The sequence below is a fragment of the Phragmites australis genome, chromosome 24 (assembly GCF_958298935.1).
Source record: "Phragmites australis chromosome 24, lpPhrAust1.1, whole genome shotgun sequence".
Classification (NCBI taxonomy): Eukaryota; Viridiplantae; Streptophyta; class Magnoliopsida; order Poales; family Poaceae; genus Phragmites; species Phragmites australis.
Window position 1 is genome coordinate 380,852 of NC_084944.1, and position 13,199 is coordinate 394,050.

Sequence of the window (13,199 nt, forward strand, 5' to 3'; positions counted from 1 at the left end):
CGATCCTTCCCTTCGATTCCTTGCTGGTGCATGCGATTCGATTGCTGTCGCAAATCTTGGTCTCGCACGTACGTACGCATGCATGCATGCACGCATGGCCTGGCGACACACATGGGCGTGGCCCGCCGTAACGCGGTTTCGCCACCGGACGGGACGGCCCAGATCGGATGCACGTGTTCTGCGAGGGCGGGAAGGAGCGAGAGGGCTGTTGACTTTGTCGACGACGATGGGCTTTCCGTCTTGGTAGTCAAGCGACAGCGACCACCGGCGACGGCGAGACAACGACAGCTCCGGTGACCCCCTCTCTTTTTTCAGAGGGTGCTCCGGCGCGCGGCACTGGTCGGCCCTATCCGTTACTGAGCGCGCAGTTATGGCGCGCATTTACTGCCCCTGCCCTTCACCCCGGCTGTAATCCGCTCCCTAATTACCGCATTTATTTGTACCACCCGCCCACGATACGCTCTGCTGCTACACAAAGAAAAGCGCCAGTGATTGAGTGACTGACACGCGGGCCCACGTGGGAGACGTACGACTACTGTCGCTGCCACGTGGGGCCTCGCTCACGCGGAAGGAATGGCGGAATAAGAGGAAGTCACAGTGAGCGCACATCAGTACAGCACCGTCTCCTCTCTTGCTCTCTCGTTGCTTCTGCTGCAGCTGCGAGAGGAAGACGAGACGAGAGCACAGGGGAAGAGATCGAGTTACTATCCTATCCAAGAAGTCGTCTTCTTCTTCTTCTTTTTCTTCAACCTTGCGTTGCGTTGCGCTGAGTAGTTGAGGAAGATCGAGGAAGCAGGCAGGGGCGGGCTACGCCTACACGGAACAACCGACAGGGTATTTACTGATGCCATTTACAATTCACCCTCCCCTCCTTTATTTCACAATGCACCCATTTCCCTCCGGTTCCCCTCTTCTCCCTCCTCCAAATCTTTCCCTTTCCTGCCCACCTCGCTAAATCCTCTTCCTCTTCTCCTGTACTCTCCCTGCCATGCTTCGCCTTGGATTTTAATTTCTTGCTTTCTATTAGGGACACACTGCTCTGGTCACTTCTTTCTTCATCGGTTAATCCACCGGTCGAGGAAGGAAAACAAACAATGTTTGGAGACTGCCAGGTCCTGTCTTCGATGGCCGCCATGGCCGGGGCCTCCTCCTCCCCCGACGCGCTCTTCATCCCCAACCCTGGCGCACTCGCCGGCTTCATGTCCTCCTCCGCCGCCGCCATGCCCTTCCACCACTTCTCCACCAGCGCCGCCGCCGCCCTAATACCTGTGAGTACTCCGCCGTGCCCTTGCCTTGCTGCATGCTCTTTTCTGTATGTCTACAAGAAAGGAAAAATGTCTTCTTTCTTTGACTCTGAACAACTGGTATGTACTCGTGTCGATCGTGTGCGTGAAGAAGGAAGAGGGCGGCGTGATGGGCGCGCTCCAGGTGGCCAAGGACGAGGAGCTGGAGCTGGACATGGACATGGACATGGGGCTCAGCGGCGGCTCCGGCAGCGGCCACCTCGACGGCCTGCTCAGCTTCGCCGACGTCGACGACGACCGGCCGGAGCAGAAGCCGCAGCACAGCGGCCTCGATCTCCAGCCGGCGGACGGCGGGCAGCAGCACAACCAGTTGGCTGTCAACGGCAAGAAGAAGCGGTACCACCGCCACACGGCGCACCAGATCCAGCAGATGGAGGCGTAAGAATTAATCATCTTAACCATGCAACACTGATGCATTTCTATCACATTCTTGTTCTCGAATGGAATGGTTAATCTGATCTGATGCGTGCATTGCTGCATGGCTGACCTTGCAGGCTGTTCAAGGAATGCCCGCACCCGGACGACAAGCAGCGGCTGAAGCTGAGCCAGGAGCTGGGGCTCAAGCCCCGGCAGGTCAAGTTCTGGTTCCAGAACCGGCGCACGCAGATGAAGGCGCAGCAGGACCGGGCCGACAACGTGCTCCTGCGCGCTGAGAACGAGAGCCTCAAGGGCGACAACTACCGCTTGCAGGCCGCCATCCGCAACGTCGTCTGCCCCAACTGCGGACACGCCGCCGTCCTCGGCGAGATGTCCTACGAGGAGCAGCAGCTCCGCATCGAGAACGCAAGGCTCAAGGACGAGGTCCGTGCCCCTCCCCGCCTACTCGGATCTCCTAAACACTAAGCACGGCGTGCAATGCCATAATCTTGGACGAGCAAGTACTTTTCTAAATGTCGATTCGAACCAACGCTGTGCATTGTGCATGCAGCTCGACCGCCTGGCGTGCATCGCCACCCGATACGGCGGAGGCCGCCAGCCGAGCCTGTCGGCGTCCGCACTGGGCTGCTTATCGGCGCCGCCGCCGGTGCTCATGCCGCCGCTAGACCTCGACATGAGCGTCTACTCGAGCCATTTCACCGACCAGTCTCCAGTCATGGGCTGCGGCGACCTCATCCATCCCGCCCTCGCGCCGCCGCACCAGATCACCGAGCACCACGCCACGTCGTCGTACATGGGCGCGATGGCGCCTGTCCAGGAGCAGGACAGGCAGCTGGTTCTGGACCTGGCCGCAACGGCGGCCGACACCCTCGCCAAGATGTGCCGCGCCGGCGAGCCGCTCTGGGTGCGCCGCCGAGGCGCGAGCTCCGAGGTCATGGCAGCCGAGGAGCACGCCCGGATGTTCAGCTGGCCGGTCGACGGCGGGAAGCAGGGCGGAGCGTCCGTGGCTGCCGCGAGCAGGACCGAGGGGTCGCGGGACAGCGCGGTGGTCATCATGAACAGCATCACGCTGGTCGATGCCTTCCTCGATGCAGTGAGTATTCAGTTAATTTGATCCATTTATTGTGCAAAATGTTGCCTAATTATTCCTCAAATTAACTATCTAATCTTGTTTATGGCAGAACAAGTGGATGGAGCTGTTCCCTTCGATCGTGTCCAAGGCAAGAACCATTCAAGTCATAAGCCATGGAGCTGCTTCTGGCCATCTGGGCAGTGGATCTATCCTCTTGGTAATTCTCATGTGTTAACTGATGATTAAAAACTCATATACCTTGTTAATGTACGTAAAATGTGAGGCACCAAGCTTGAATTGATTTGATTGCGTTGAACGAATGAACAGATGCAGGCGGAGGTGCAGTTCCCGTCTCCTCTGGTGCCGGCGCGTGAGGTGGTGTTCTTCCGGTACTGCGTGCACAACGTGGACGAGGGCACCTGGTCCGTCGTCGACTTCCCAGCGGAGGGGTTCCAGCTGGATGCGCTGCAGACCTCGCCGGTGGTCAAGTGCCGGAGGCGCCCCTCCGGCTGCATGATCCGGGACATGCCCAATGGCTATTCAAGGGTAAGCATGAAGACACCTGTACAAGAGTGCATGGCATGCATGGGATGACACGCGTACTTTGCATGCAGGTGGTGTGGGTGGAGCACATGGAGATGGTGGGGGAAGAAAAGCCGCTGCATCAGGTGTTCAAGGACTACGTCGCCGGCGGCGGCGCCTTCGGGGCCACGCGGTGGGTGTCCCTCCTCCAGCGCCAGTGCGAGCGCCTCGCCAGCGAGCTCGCCCGCAACATAGCCGACCTCGGAGGTATACTATCTATAGCTCTGCACTTCCCAGTTCTCACCAGCTGTGTACAAACGTGCTGCTAGATTGCTGGTACTAATTGCATTTTCCACCACGTCACTTGCTCATCCTGCGTGCTTGCTTCCAAGATGCTATTTTTCTATCGTCGTCATCTTTTTTTTGGAAGGAAATTGCTCGCAGCGTATGTATATGTGCCATTTGGGACCTTTGACCGGTCTTGCTAATTGCAACAATCAAGTGCTGCATGTATTCTGAATGACAACAGTAATTCATCCATCCTGACAGAGTCTAACCATCATTTTTCTTTTCACTTTTCTTACTTTGTGATTCCCAGTGATCCGCACCCCAGAGGCGAGAACAAATATGATGAAGCTGTCGCGACGGATGATCACCACTTTCTGTGCCAACATCAGTGCTTCTGGGAGCCAATCTTGGACGGCGCTCTCGGAGTCTACAGAGGACACGATCAGGGTCACTACTCGGAAGAACACCGATCCAGGGCTGCCCAGCGGGGTCATCCTGACTGCCGCCTCCACAAGTTGGCTTCCTTTCAGCCATCAGCAGGTCTTTGAGCTTCTTGCAGACGAACAACAGCGCTGTCAGGTATGTCTGTATCTACATGCCGGGTTGTTGTTTGGATTCTTAGTTTCACTTGCGCACACTTCTTGTTTAACTAAATTTAGTAGTGTCTTGACGGATGTTTTGCTTTTGCAGCTTGAGATTTTGTCAAACGGGGGCTCACTTCATGAGGTGGCACACATTGCAAATGGATCACACCCAAGGAATTGCATTTCTCTTCTTCGCATTAATGTAAGTACCTCATTTCCACTTCTGAATGTCGGAACTTGTTACTCAATTGTTTTCGTATTTGAAAAAAGTGAAGTGTTTATGCACACACATGTTATGTAGCCAATTTCCTGCTTCAGGAGCATAATTGTTAAGTTGGCCTTTTTTATGGTCCTATCAGTACATGGTACTTACTGGAAGGGTATAGTCACGACGAGCTACCTCTTAAGTGCTACTGATCATGATATTATTTAGGAATCGTCATCTAGGCCTTATGTATGCAGTTGGAAAATAATACATTAGTAACTGTTAATATATGAATATTTCCCTCTGAGGAAACATGTGAATAGAAAAGTATACAGCTTTTATTTTTTCAATAGCAAAATTGTCAAAAAGGAAGCAAATTTCGTGATTGTTCACTGCTACTGAATTATTGCAGTAACTGTGCTATCGTGAAGAACTGTTGTTCATTTTAATAGTTCAACAAGCACTTACTATTTGCTACCAATGGCAAGGACATGAAATTAACACCCTCTACTTGAGCTGTACAGTACTCAAGATGCCACAATAAATGTGATTGGATAGGCAGGCTAGCTAAGGCTAAGCACATGCATCACTGTTACTTTGCTACCAAAAATTCGGTTTCATGTGCTACTGTCAATACCTTCACTTTTAATCTGGAACGAAAGGAAATATTATGTCTAAGAAGTCCTTCTATTATGGTATCAATCCATGCAGATCATATGCTTCCTTGAAACGTTATAATCTGAATTGATCCCGTAGTTTCGTTTTACACTTTAGTACATGCTGACTTGCCTGACCTGGTGGTCATAAAAAACATGAGTAAACTGTTGAGGATGGTTTCTATTCATCTTTCTTGTGAGTAAAACTAACAGTGTCTTGTCTTTAATCACCCTTTTCATTTCTTTTAGAATACCTTGAAGAACTGTGCATCTTTGCATTAATTAGGTATTGTCATGAATTTTGAAGAACTGACATTTTTGCAACCGAAAACCACAGGCTGCAAGCAACTCATCGCAGAATGTGGAGCTTCTGCTGCAGGAGAGCAGCACACACCCTGATGGTGGAAGCCTTGTGGTGTTTGCGACTGTGGATGTCGATGCCATCCAAGTGACGATGAGCGGCGATGATCCTTCCTACATCCCTCTCCTTCCCCTGGGCTTTGCCATCTTCCCAGCCACCAACCCTTTGCCTGCAGCAACTAGCGCAAATTCTGGCAACGGCGAAAGCAGCCCAGGTAACGCAGATGAGCCCGCCAGTGGTTGCCTCCTCACCGTCGGCATGCAGGTGCTGGCCAGTGCTGTACCTTCAGCCAAGCTCAACCTCTCAAGTGTGACTGCAATCAACAGCCATGTCTGCAATACCATTCACCAGATTACAACCGCACTCAAAGGTGCTGAAGTGAGCCGGGTTGAGGCGGTGCCTGCAGGGTCCGACTAGTTGCAAGAATGGCTGGGTGGGAACGGAGGGGAGCAGATTGACGCAGACCAAAATGCCTTGCAAGTCTAGTTACTTTTGATACTTGCTAGCATCTCAGGTATTCTGACAGCTCAGGTACAAGGGAGGATTTGACGAGAACCCAAAACTAACACATGAAGAATTTTCAAAACTCCTCTTTCCCGCCATGTGCCTCTCAAAATGGCAAAAATACCCCCAACAAACAGTGGGGGCATTTTGATCATTTTGGGAAGCTAGTGCTATTCACAACTAGAAAGGGTTTTGTCAAGCTCTCACTTGCACCGGCTAAATCACACAGCATCCCCCCCCCCCCCCCCCCGGGCATTTTGGTCACGCAGTTCTTCTTGCTTCTCTCTGTTCCCTTCCTCGGATATCAGGACTGTGAAGGTTAGCTTCAGTATGCTTCTTTGATTTTGTAATAATAAGCTGGAAGATGACGACGACTTGGGTATGATTTGTTGGTAGTAGACTCTGTATAACCAACCTGTGTTAGTAGCTTCCTTGAAGACTTGAGGAAATGGAAACTGTAGGAGAGAGTGTGAGAGGTGGAGTCAAGAGCGAACCAGTTGTGATTCCCAGCAGAGAAGGGTCTTGGTTCGGGAATTGACTTGTGTCCTCTCTGCACTGCCTTTGTCGTTCTGTAACCTGCTTGTTTATCTTTATGTTATGTTGTGTTGCTCCCCAGTTCATTACATTGGATTGGATTGGAAAGCTTAATGATTTGCTTGCTTACTTCTCTCTGCCTCTGGTTGTTGAAGTGGAGTGAATGTGTGTGGTGCCATTTTGTTTCTTGTGTCGACCTAATCTGTGCAGGGAGGGACTTGAATACCCTGCCTGCCTTTCTGCTGCATTGCATTGCATTGGATCCCTTGGTGCTGCTTTCTTCCATCCTTGGCTTGAGATGTTCTGACAGGCTACTACTGTAGAGTGAGGATGGAGGGCCAGCCGATTTTTGAGCTGCAAGGCAATGCAAGCATCAGCTGCTGCTGCTGTTGCTTGTGGTGGTTATTTATTCCTCTGTACTATGCATGGAGATGCTGTGTCTGGTGATCTGATCGGTAGTTGGGGAGATGCCCATCATAAATAACCAACCCCAGGGCCAGCTCTTCTTCCTATCAACTACTACTCTGCTCTGCTTGTGTGTTGTCGAGCAGCATTGCTTGCATTTCTGTGTTCAGTTGGTTGGCTGCCATTCATGTGACGTAGTTGCGTGTTTTAGCTGGATCAGGAATCCCTATCTCTCTGTCTGTTCAGCTGGCCTTCTGTGCTCCGACAGTGACAACAGATTATAAGGGAGCATACTGCATTTGCTATGTTTTGCTGTAAGGCAGAAAACCTTGCTTGGGACATTAGTTGTAGCGAACAAATGTCATTTACAGATAAGCTATTGACACTGTAAACCAAACGCTCCCAAAGATCTCTCCAATTTCCAGCCTGTCTGGCTGTGCCCTACATGCTGATGAATGAATGGAGGTCACGCGCCTGTCAGTGGGAAGGAGACAGTGAGGTGAGGTGACCATGGACCATGATGGATCAGGCCAGGCCATGCATGCCATGGCCATGGTATTGCCATTGAAACTACAGATGAAGAAGACAACGCAAAACAATGAGTCAGTGACCAACTGACTGAACTGAGGTTCAGAAGAGCCATGTAATGGAATCCTTTAGTGCACAATATCTGTACATCAAAACCGCTCCTTCTGTGAACTGAAAATTGTTTTCACTCAGTTTTGAACTGAAAACAATTATGTCTAGTTCTGAACCATGTAATGGAATGCTTATACCGTCTACTATACATAAAAAAATGCTCCCTCCTAGTTCTGAGCTCAATATTGTTTCTTTGACAGGTCTCAACTGAAAAACATCTCTCTCTCTCTCTCTCTCTCTCGGGGGGGGGGGGGGGGGATACGGAAAAACATCTCTGTGGTAGTTCTATCCTAACGGCCGACGAGCTGAAACTGAAAGCCATATCAGGCCAGATGTACTGATGTATTCTATCAAACTCGAAGTGCATGCAGCCCAAGGCATGGGAGCAACCAGATGGTGTGTAGCTAACAAGCCCAGGAACCCTGCATTGCGCCGCCATGATGCATGATCCGGTTAGCTTCTGCGCACCCACGGCGACGCCGTGTCGATCTGCGTCCTACGGCTACGGGCTTGTCGTCAACGAGCAGGGATGTCCGGAGCTCGGCTTCTTCTTTCTCCTGCTCTTTGTGCCGCCCCTGCGTGCGCTGATCCGTCTCACACGTCTCCAGCTGCAGCGTGTTCCCACTCAGGAAGCTCTCCCCCGCCTTCCAATCTGCCTCAAGTGTTGCCTCTGCGTCACTGCCCCTCATCTCCAGATTGACTGCATGAATCAGAAGTTCAGTTTCTTGTCAGACATTGTACTGCAACACAATACTCAGATTAGGAATTAGCAATGAATCAATGAAATTGGTACTTCCATGGCCTCCAACAAACATTGCAAAAGCGCCAAATCTCCGACAACACCCTGCACATAACTAATATAACCCTATGTTGTTGCAGCATGAACCACATTTTCAGTTTTTGTCAGACATTGCGTTTCCTGGGGAATTTTGTCCGAAATTATGTTCGAGTAGCTTTGTTGAAATTAAGAACTAGTGGCGAATCGATCAGATCCTAGTCCCAAGGTTTCCAATTTCCATGAAACTTTTCAAGATTATGCATCTTCCTTGTACTTTTCACCCTGTTGACTTATCATAAAGACATAAAGTATGTTTAAACGGCATTAATGAAGTTAAGTACTGACGATGAATCGATCATATCATGGTGTGGGCTGTGGAAGTTTATACATTGTAACTATGAAACTTGATAGAGATCAAGATTTATTGGCATATCAACTAGGACCTTTAGCATGCTTACCGTCGAGCTGGTTGCGAGGCCAGGCTGCAGCATACTCCTCCTGCGCGTGCTGGTGCATCGCATACCTCTCCAGCAGCAGCATGCTCCGGTTCAGGAAGCTCTCGCTCGCCTTCCTGTCCGCCTCAAGTGTCGCCTCCGGGTCACTGTCCCTCATCTCAATATTGGCTTCATGAATCAAAAGTCACTTTCTTGTCAGACATTGTACTGCAGTAGCATTGCTCAGAATATGACTTAGCGATGAATCCATGGAAAACTTTGACAAATAGCCGAAAACACCCTGAAGCCAACACATGAACAATTACATTTTCAGTTTCTTGTTAGACACTGTGTTTCTTGATGATTTTGTCAGAAATTGTGTCGAAATTGCATTACTACATGTATTAAAATGGCACTATTAAAAGTACGGAGTAGCATTGAATCGATCGACCATGAGTTCAATTTATTGTCAGACACTGGGTTGCAATGGCATTATTCATAGGGAGAACTTCTGATGGATCAGTGAAATCCTACTAGAATGGTTTTCATGAAACTTTAAATGCATCCTCCTAGTACGTTGCACCCCATCAATTTTGTGCACATAAACAACCAGTGAGCACGCTTGCAGTAGCAGACGCAAGAAACTCAGTTTCTTATCAGAAATTCTGATGTTACAGGCCTACAGCATAAACAGCCACATTTTCATATTCTTGTCAGAGAATGTGTTTGCCGAGGGATTTTTGTCAGAAATTATGATGTAAGGAGTAGCGATGAATCAATCAAATCATACTGTTGAACTGTAGAAGTTTATACACTGTTACTACGATAATTCATTGGTATATCTGCTGCTTGGTTCTGAAAGCAAATGAAACGAGTCATGAACTTAAGGCACTTTCCTGTCCAGATTCGTTGACCTACCCTATGTGCAGTTCTGAACAATTCCTTACACTTTTTTCACTATGTCAGAAACAACTATATCACAGCATCGCCGAGCATGATTTTGCTGACTAATCTGTTAACTAATACGGCAATTTCTACTTGGTTCCTTCGAAAACTGAGAGATACAGCCTCAGTTTCTCAATCTGGGAACCAACAATACGGAAGGATCAATTAACCTGGTTAAGAATTCCGTCCAAATTCATTGACGTATCAGTATGAGCCAGGAGAGCTTGTGAGCATGGTTGCTTACCGTCGAGACGGTCGTGAGGCCAGGCGAAGTAGCCCCAATCCCACCTCTCGAACTCGTACTTGGGCCGCTGCAGCTTCACCAGCGGCTCTCGCACTGCGGCGGCGAACCCGAACCCCGACCCCCTGCCCAGTGCAGCGAATCAAACACGACGAATAATTCAGAGAAGGGAAAAGAAGAAGAAACAAGAATGGAAGCACGAATCCAGCGAAGAAAACACGAGCTCAGAAACCAACGAAACAAGAACCCATGGATGCAGAAGAAGACAGCAAGAAAGAATCCATGGACTGGAGCAACAGGCAGGAGAGAGGATGGAGAGAAGCAGATGAGGATTGGGCCGGGGTGTTTACCTGGGAAGAATGGCGGAGGACCCCCTGTCCATCTCGATCTCCGCCCTGAAACGGCTGCCTCTGTTCCTGTGCTCTCGCCAGCGTGGCCACCCCTCCATGGACGCCTCCGTCTCCACGTCCTCTTGCCGACTGCCTCACTAGCGCTGTCTGCTGCTCGCTCGTGTCCTCTCTTCTCTTCCGATGGCGTGGTTTCTTGCGGTGGGGCTGTGGGGAACTGGGAACCGAGAGAGCGGAGCGGGGGATGACAGGTTCACGAAAGGGGCAAACCGGGGGATTGGTTGCTTTTATAGGCGATGGTGATGGCGATCGGCGAAGCAAGCGGATGAGCAATCCAGGATTGGAGAGAAGGTGGGCGGGAGGGAAAAGTTTGTTACGAGGAGCCGTTGTGGTTGGACTCCTCCATTTCTTTGTGAGGCATTCCGTCGTGTGGCCCCTAGTGTGTCTGCCTGCGTGGGCTCTCGCGATTGGCTCCAGAAATTTAATCCTCCACAAGTCAATTGGGCTTGGCTGCTGCTCAGCAGATGAAATGAATTGACGAGCTGCATGTGGCCGCCAATGCACACATACACCGGCCTTATTCAGCCGGCCCGCCACCTAATTAAAGCAGGCTACTACCACTTGTTGTGCAATGCATTAGTATGGTATTATTCCCTAAATAAGGGCCTCTATCTAAGTTTGAAGCATATATATATCACCGGACCCACCAGTCATTGGCTGGGTGCATGCATGCAATGCACGAGAGAAGAGAGTCGGGGTGCAAAATAAGCTAGTGCATGTGGTAGTAGCGTAACCGCCACCATCGATGGATCCCCGCGCGGCCTTCCTTCCTTCATCCTCTCGCCCGCTAACCACCCAAGCAAGCAAATATCCCGACATGCACTCTCCATCCCTGCTATTTATCGATCCCTCTCTCCCGTACGTCCAGGTATCTATCATATCGTCTCCATCCATTGCCAGCCACCTGCACCCACCCACTGGCCAACTGCCCATGAGCCCCACATCGCCGCGGCAGCCCGGCGCCGGCGCCGGCGCGGGCGGGACGCGACACGCCGCGTTTAAGGTCCACAGGGACTCCCACAACATAAACAAGGCCTCGCCCTCCTCCACCAACTCGTCCGTGTCGTCGTCGTCCAACGGCGCCGCCACCAACAACAGCCACCGGCCGGCACCGGCTCCGCGACAGAAGCAGCCGCAGCCGCAGCCGGTGATCATCTACACGCACTCGCCCAAGGTGATCCGCACCAACCCGCGCGACTTCATGTCCATCGTGCAGAAACTCACCGGCCTCGACAGCCCCGGGCCCGCCCGCGGCGCGCCCCAGCTGGCGCGCAACGGGGGCTCGGCCGTCACCGCCGCGCAGGACGAGTCGTCCTCGTCCTCGTCCGAGAGCTGCGCCAACGCCCACGCCCACGCCCACGCCGGGCCGCCGCCTCCCTACGGGGACCCGCAGCTGATGCCGCCGCTGGACGCGCACTTCATGGCGCCGGACATCCCCCTGTTCGCGCCCGGCGCATCGGAGCTGCAGCTCTGCGCGCCCAGGGGGCTCTACGGCCAGTTCCCGCCTGTCGACGCCGCGGCGCTCGCCCCAATGGTGTCGGCGAACATGAGCAACGACGCCGGCAACGGCGGGGCCGTGTTCCCCCCGTCGATGGTGGAGGCGATGAGATCGTTCCCAGACTATTAATTAGGCTGGAGGATGGATCTAGTGATGGATCCAGTCCGTAGCTAGATCATCGATCCATGCATGCATGAAATGAGTTAGGCGATGATGATGCAGCGATGCATGAGCCATGCCTCGGAGGTTGTTCTTTAATTTTGTCGTCATGGTTGGATTCCTGACCATGGATATGCAGAGAGAAACGGAGAGAGGACGATGAACTATGGTGGTGCATGCAACTGACATCGATGGATGCTGCCATGCCATCCATGTGAACCAAGCTGAGGTCTCCATCTCCTGGTTGATGTTCCTAGGAAATGTACAAGTAGAAATCAGTGAGCACTTCACTTGCATTGCAATGCATGAATTCCTTCTTGTTGTTTTGTTTCTTCTCTCTCGCTCTCTCTTTCTTAAAATCCCAATTCCCCTGTAGCTGTGTTGAGTTGTTGCTTCACTGATAATTGTGATTAATTTTGGACTGTGAATAATTAAAATGGAGATTTTCGGGTGCACTACATACATGTTCTTTGGTATCTGTGTTTTTTCTTTCTTCCTTTTGAGAGGCTTTTTTGGTCTCCGTTGTTCATGTTCTTTGGTCTGCTAGAGAAGCGAGGTTAATGGGCCATGTCGAGATTCATCGAATCACCAGGCCAGGCCCACCATAGAAATGCTCTCTCTCTTTGTAATAATTGAAAAAAAAAGGCATATGAATCACGAGATTTTCTGGGATACGTACTTCATCTGCCCGCGCGCTTCCATATATAGCCTGTTTGTTATTATTCCCAAAGAAAACCCTGCAATTAATAATAATAATATGTCTACTCTGAAGAAGTCTCTGACTGTGCCAACTCCTAAAAGAATACAAGGCTAGCTGTTGTCTGTTGATGTGGTCATGGTACTCCACGAACCTGAAAGAATACAAGTCTCACCAGCTTAATTCTACCCAAATCAACCCAGCCAAAGGTTCAACCCATGGGTGCCTGCTGCGGTGCTGCCATGCTGCCTACTGCTACCTGCCGCTTCGTGCTGCTGCTTGCTGCCCTTACTTTGCAATGCAAGGAATAGAGCAAGATATCCCCATTATCAAAGTATCCCGATTAGAAATCTCAATAACAAAAACAGATATATTTGCAAATAAAATAATGTATTACAACACTGTAGTTTTAAGCTGAACTTTGTTACAACTTTATTCCAACATTTCAGAGGTTTTAAGAATTTAAACTTGATGCTTTGGTAGTATCTTGAGTCTCTTCTTAAGAGCTCAGGTGTTGTCGAGTGCCGAAGAACTTAAGCCATCGCACCTTATCGATAAGATCCCACAAAAACAAAGAGGTAAAAAAAA

General features: G+C 50.7%; 3 protein-coding genes across 4 annotated transcripts; 2 read left to right on the forward strand and 1 right to left on the reverse strand.

The window, feature by feature from the left end:
• The first annotated feature begins 619 nt into the window (after positions 1-619).
• On the forward strand, positions 620-6,494 carry LOC133908011 (homeobox-leucine zipper protein ROC3-like). Of its 2 annotated transcripts, XM_062350144.1 has the most exons (11): positions 620-834; positions 1,028-1,268; positions 1,396-1,682; positions 1,799-2,105; positions 2,233-2,775; positions 2,864-2,971; positions 3,082-3,300; positions 3,369-3,543; positions 3,875-4,143; positions 4,255-4,350; positions 5,347-6,494. In XM_062350144.1, exons 2-11 carry the CDS (start codon positions 1,095-1,097, stop codon positions 5,785-5,787), a joined length of 2,619 nt encoding a protein of 872 aa, XP_062206128.1. In that variant the 5' UTR covers positions 620-834; positions 1,028-1,094; the 3' UTR covers positions 5,788-6,494. The 2 variants fall into 2 exon arrangements, with proteins under 2 accessions (XP_062206128.1, XP_062206127.1); XM_062350143.1 differs by having other exon boundaries at positions 620-1,268.
• Positions 6,495-7,709: 1,215 nt separating this feature from the next.
• LOC133907788 (uncharacterized) lies at positions 7,710-10,547 on the reverse strand. The gene is made up of 4 exons (XM_062349883.1): positions 10,201-10,547; positions 9,854-9,975; positions 8,689-8,853; positions 7,710-8,152 (listed from the first exon to the last, which is right to left on the reverse strand). Exons 1-4 carry the CDS (start codon positions 10,296-10,298, stop codon positions 7,857-7,859), a joined length of 681 nt encoding a protein of 226 aa, XP_062205867.1. The 5' UTR covers positions 10,299-10,547; the 3' UTR covers positions 7,710-7,856.
• A 477-nt stretch (positions 10,548-11,024) lies between these two features.
• LOC133907970 (protein MKS1-like) lies at positions 11,025-11,884 on the forward strand. The gene has a single exon (XM_062350112.1). It carries the CDS (start codon positions 11,075-11,077, stop codon positions 11,882-11,884), a length of 810 nt encoding a protein of 269 aa, XP_062206096.1. The 5' UTR covers positions 11,025-11,074.
• The last annotated feature ends 1,315 nt before the right edge of the window (positions 11,885-13,199 follow it).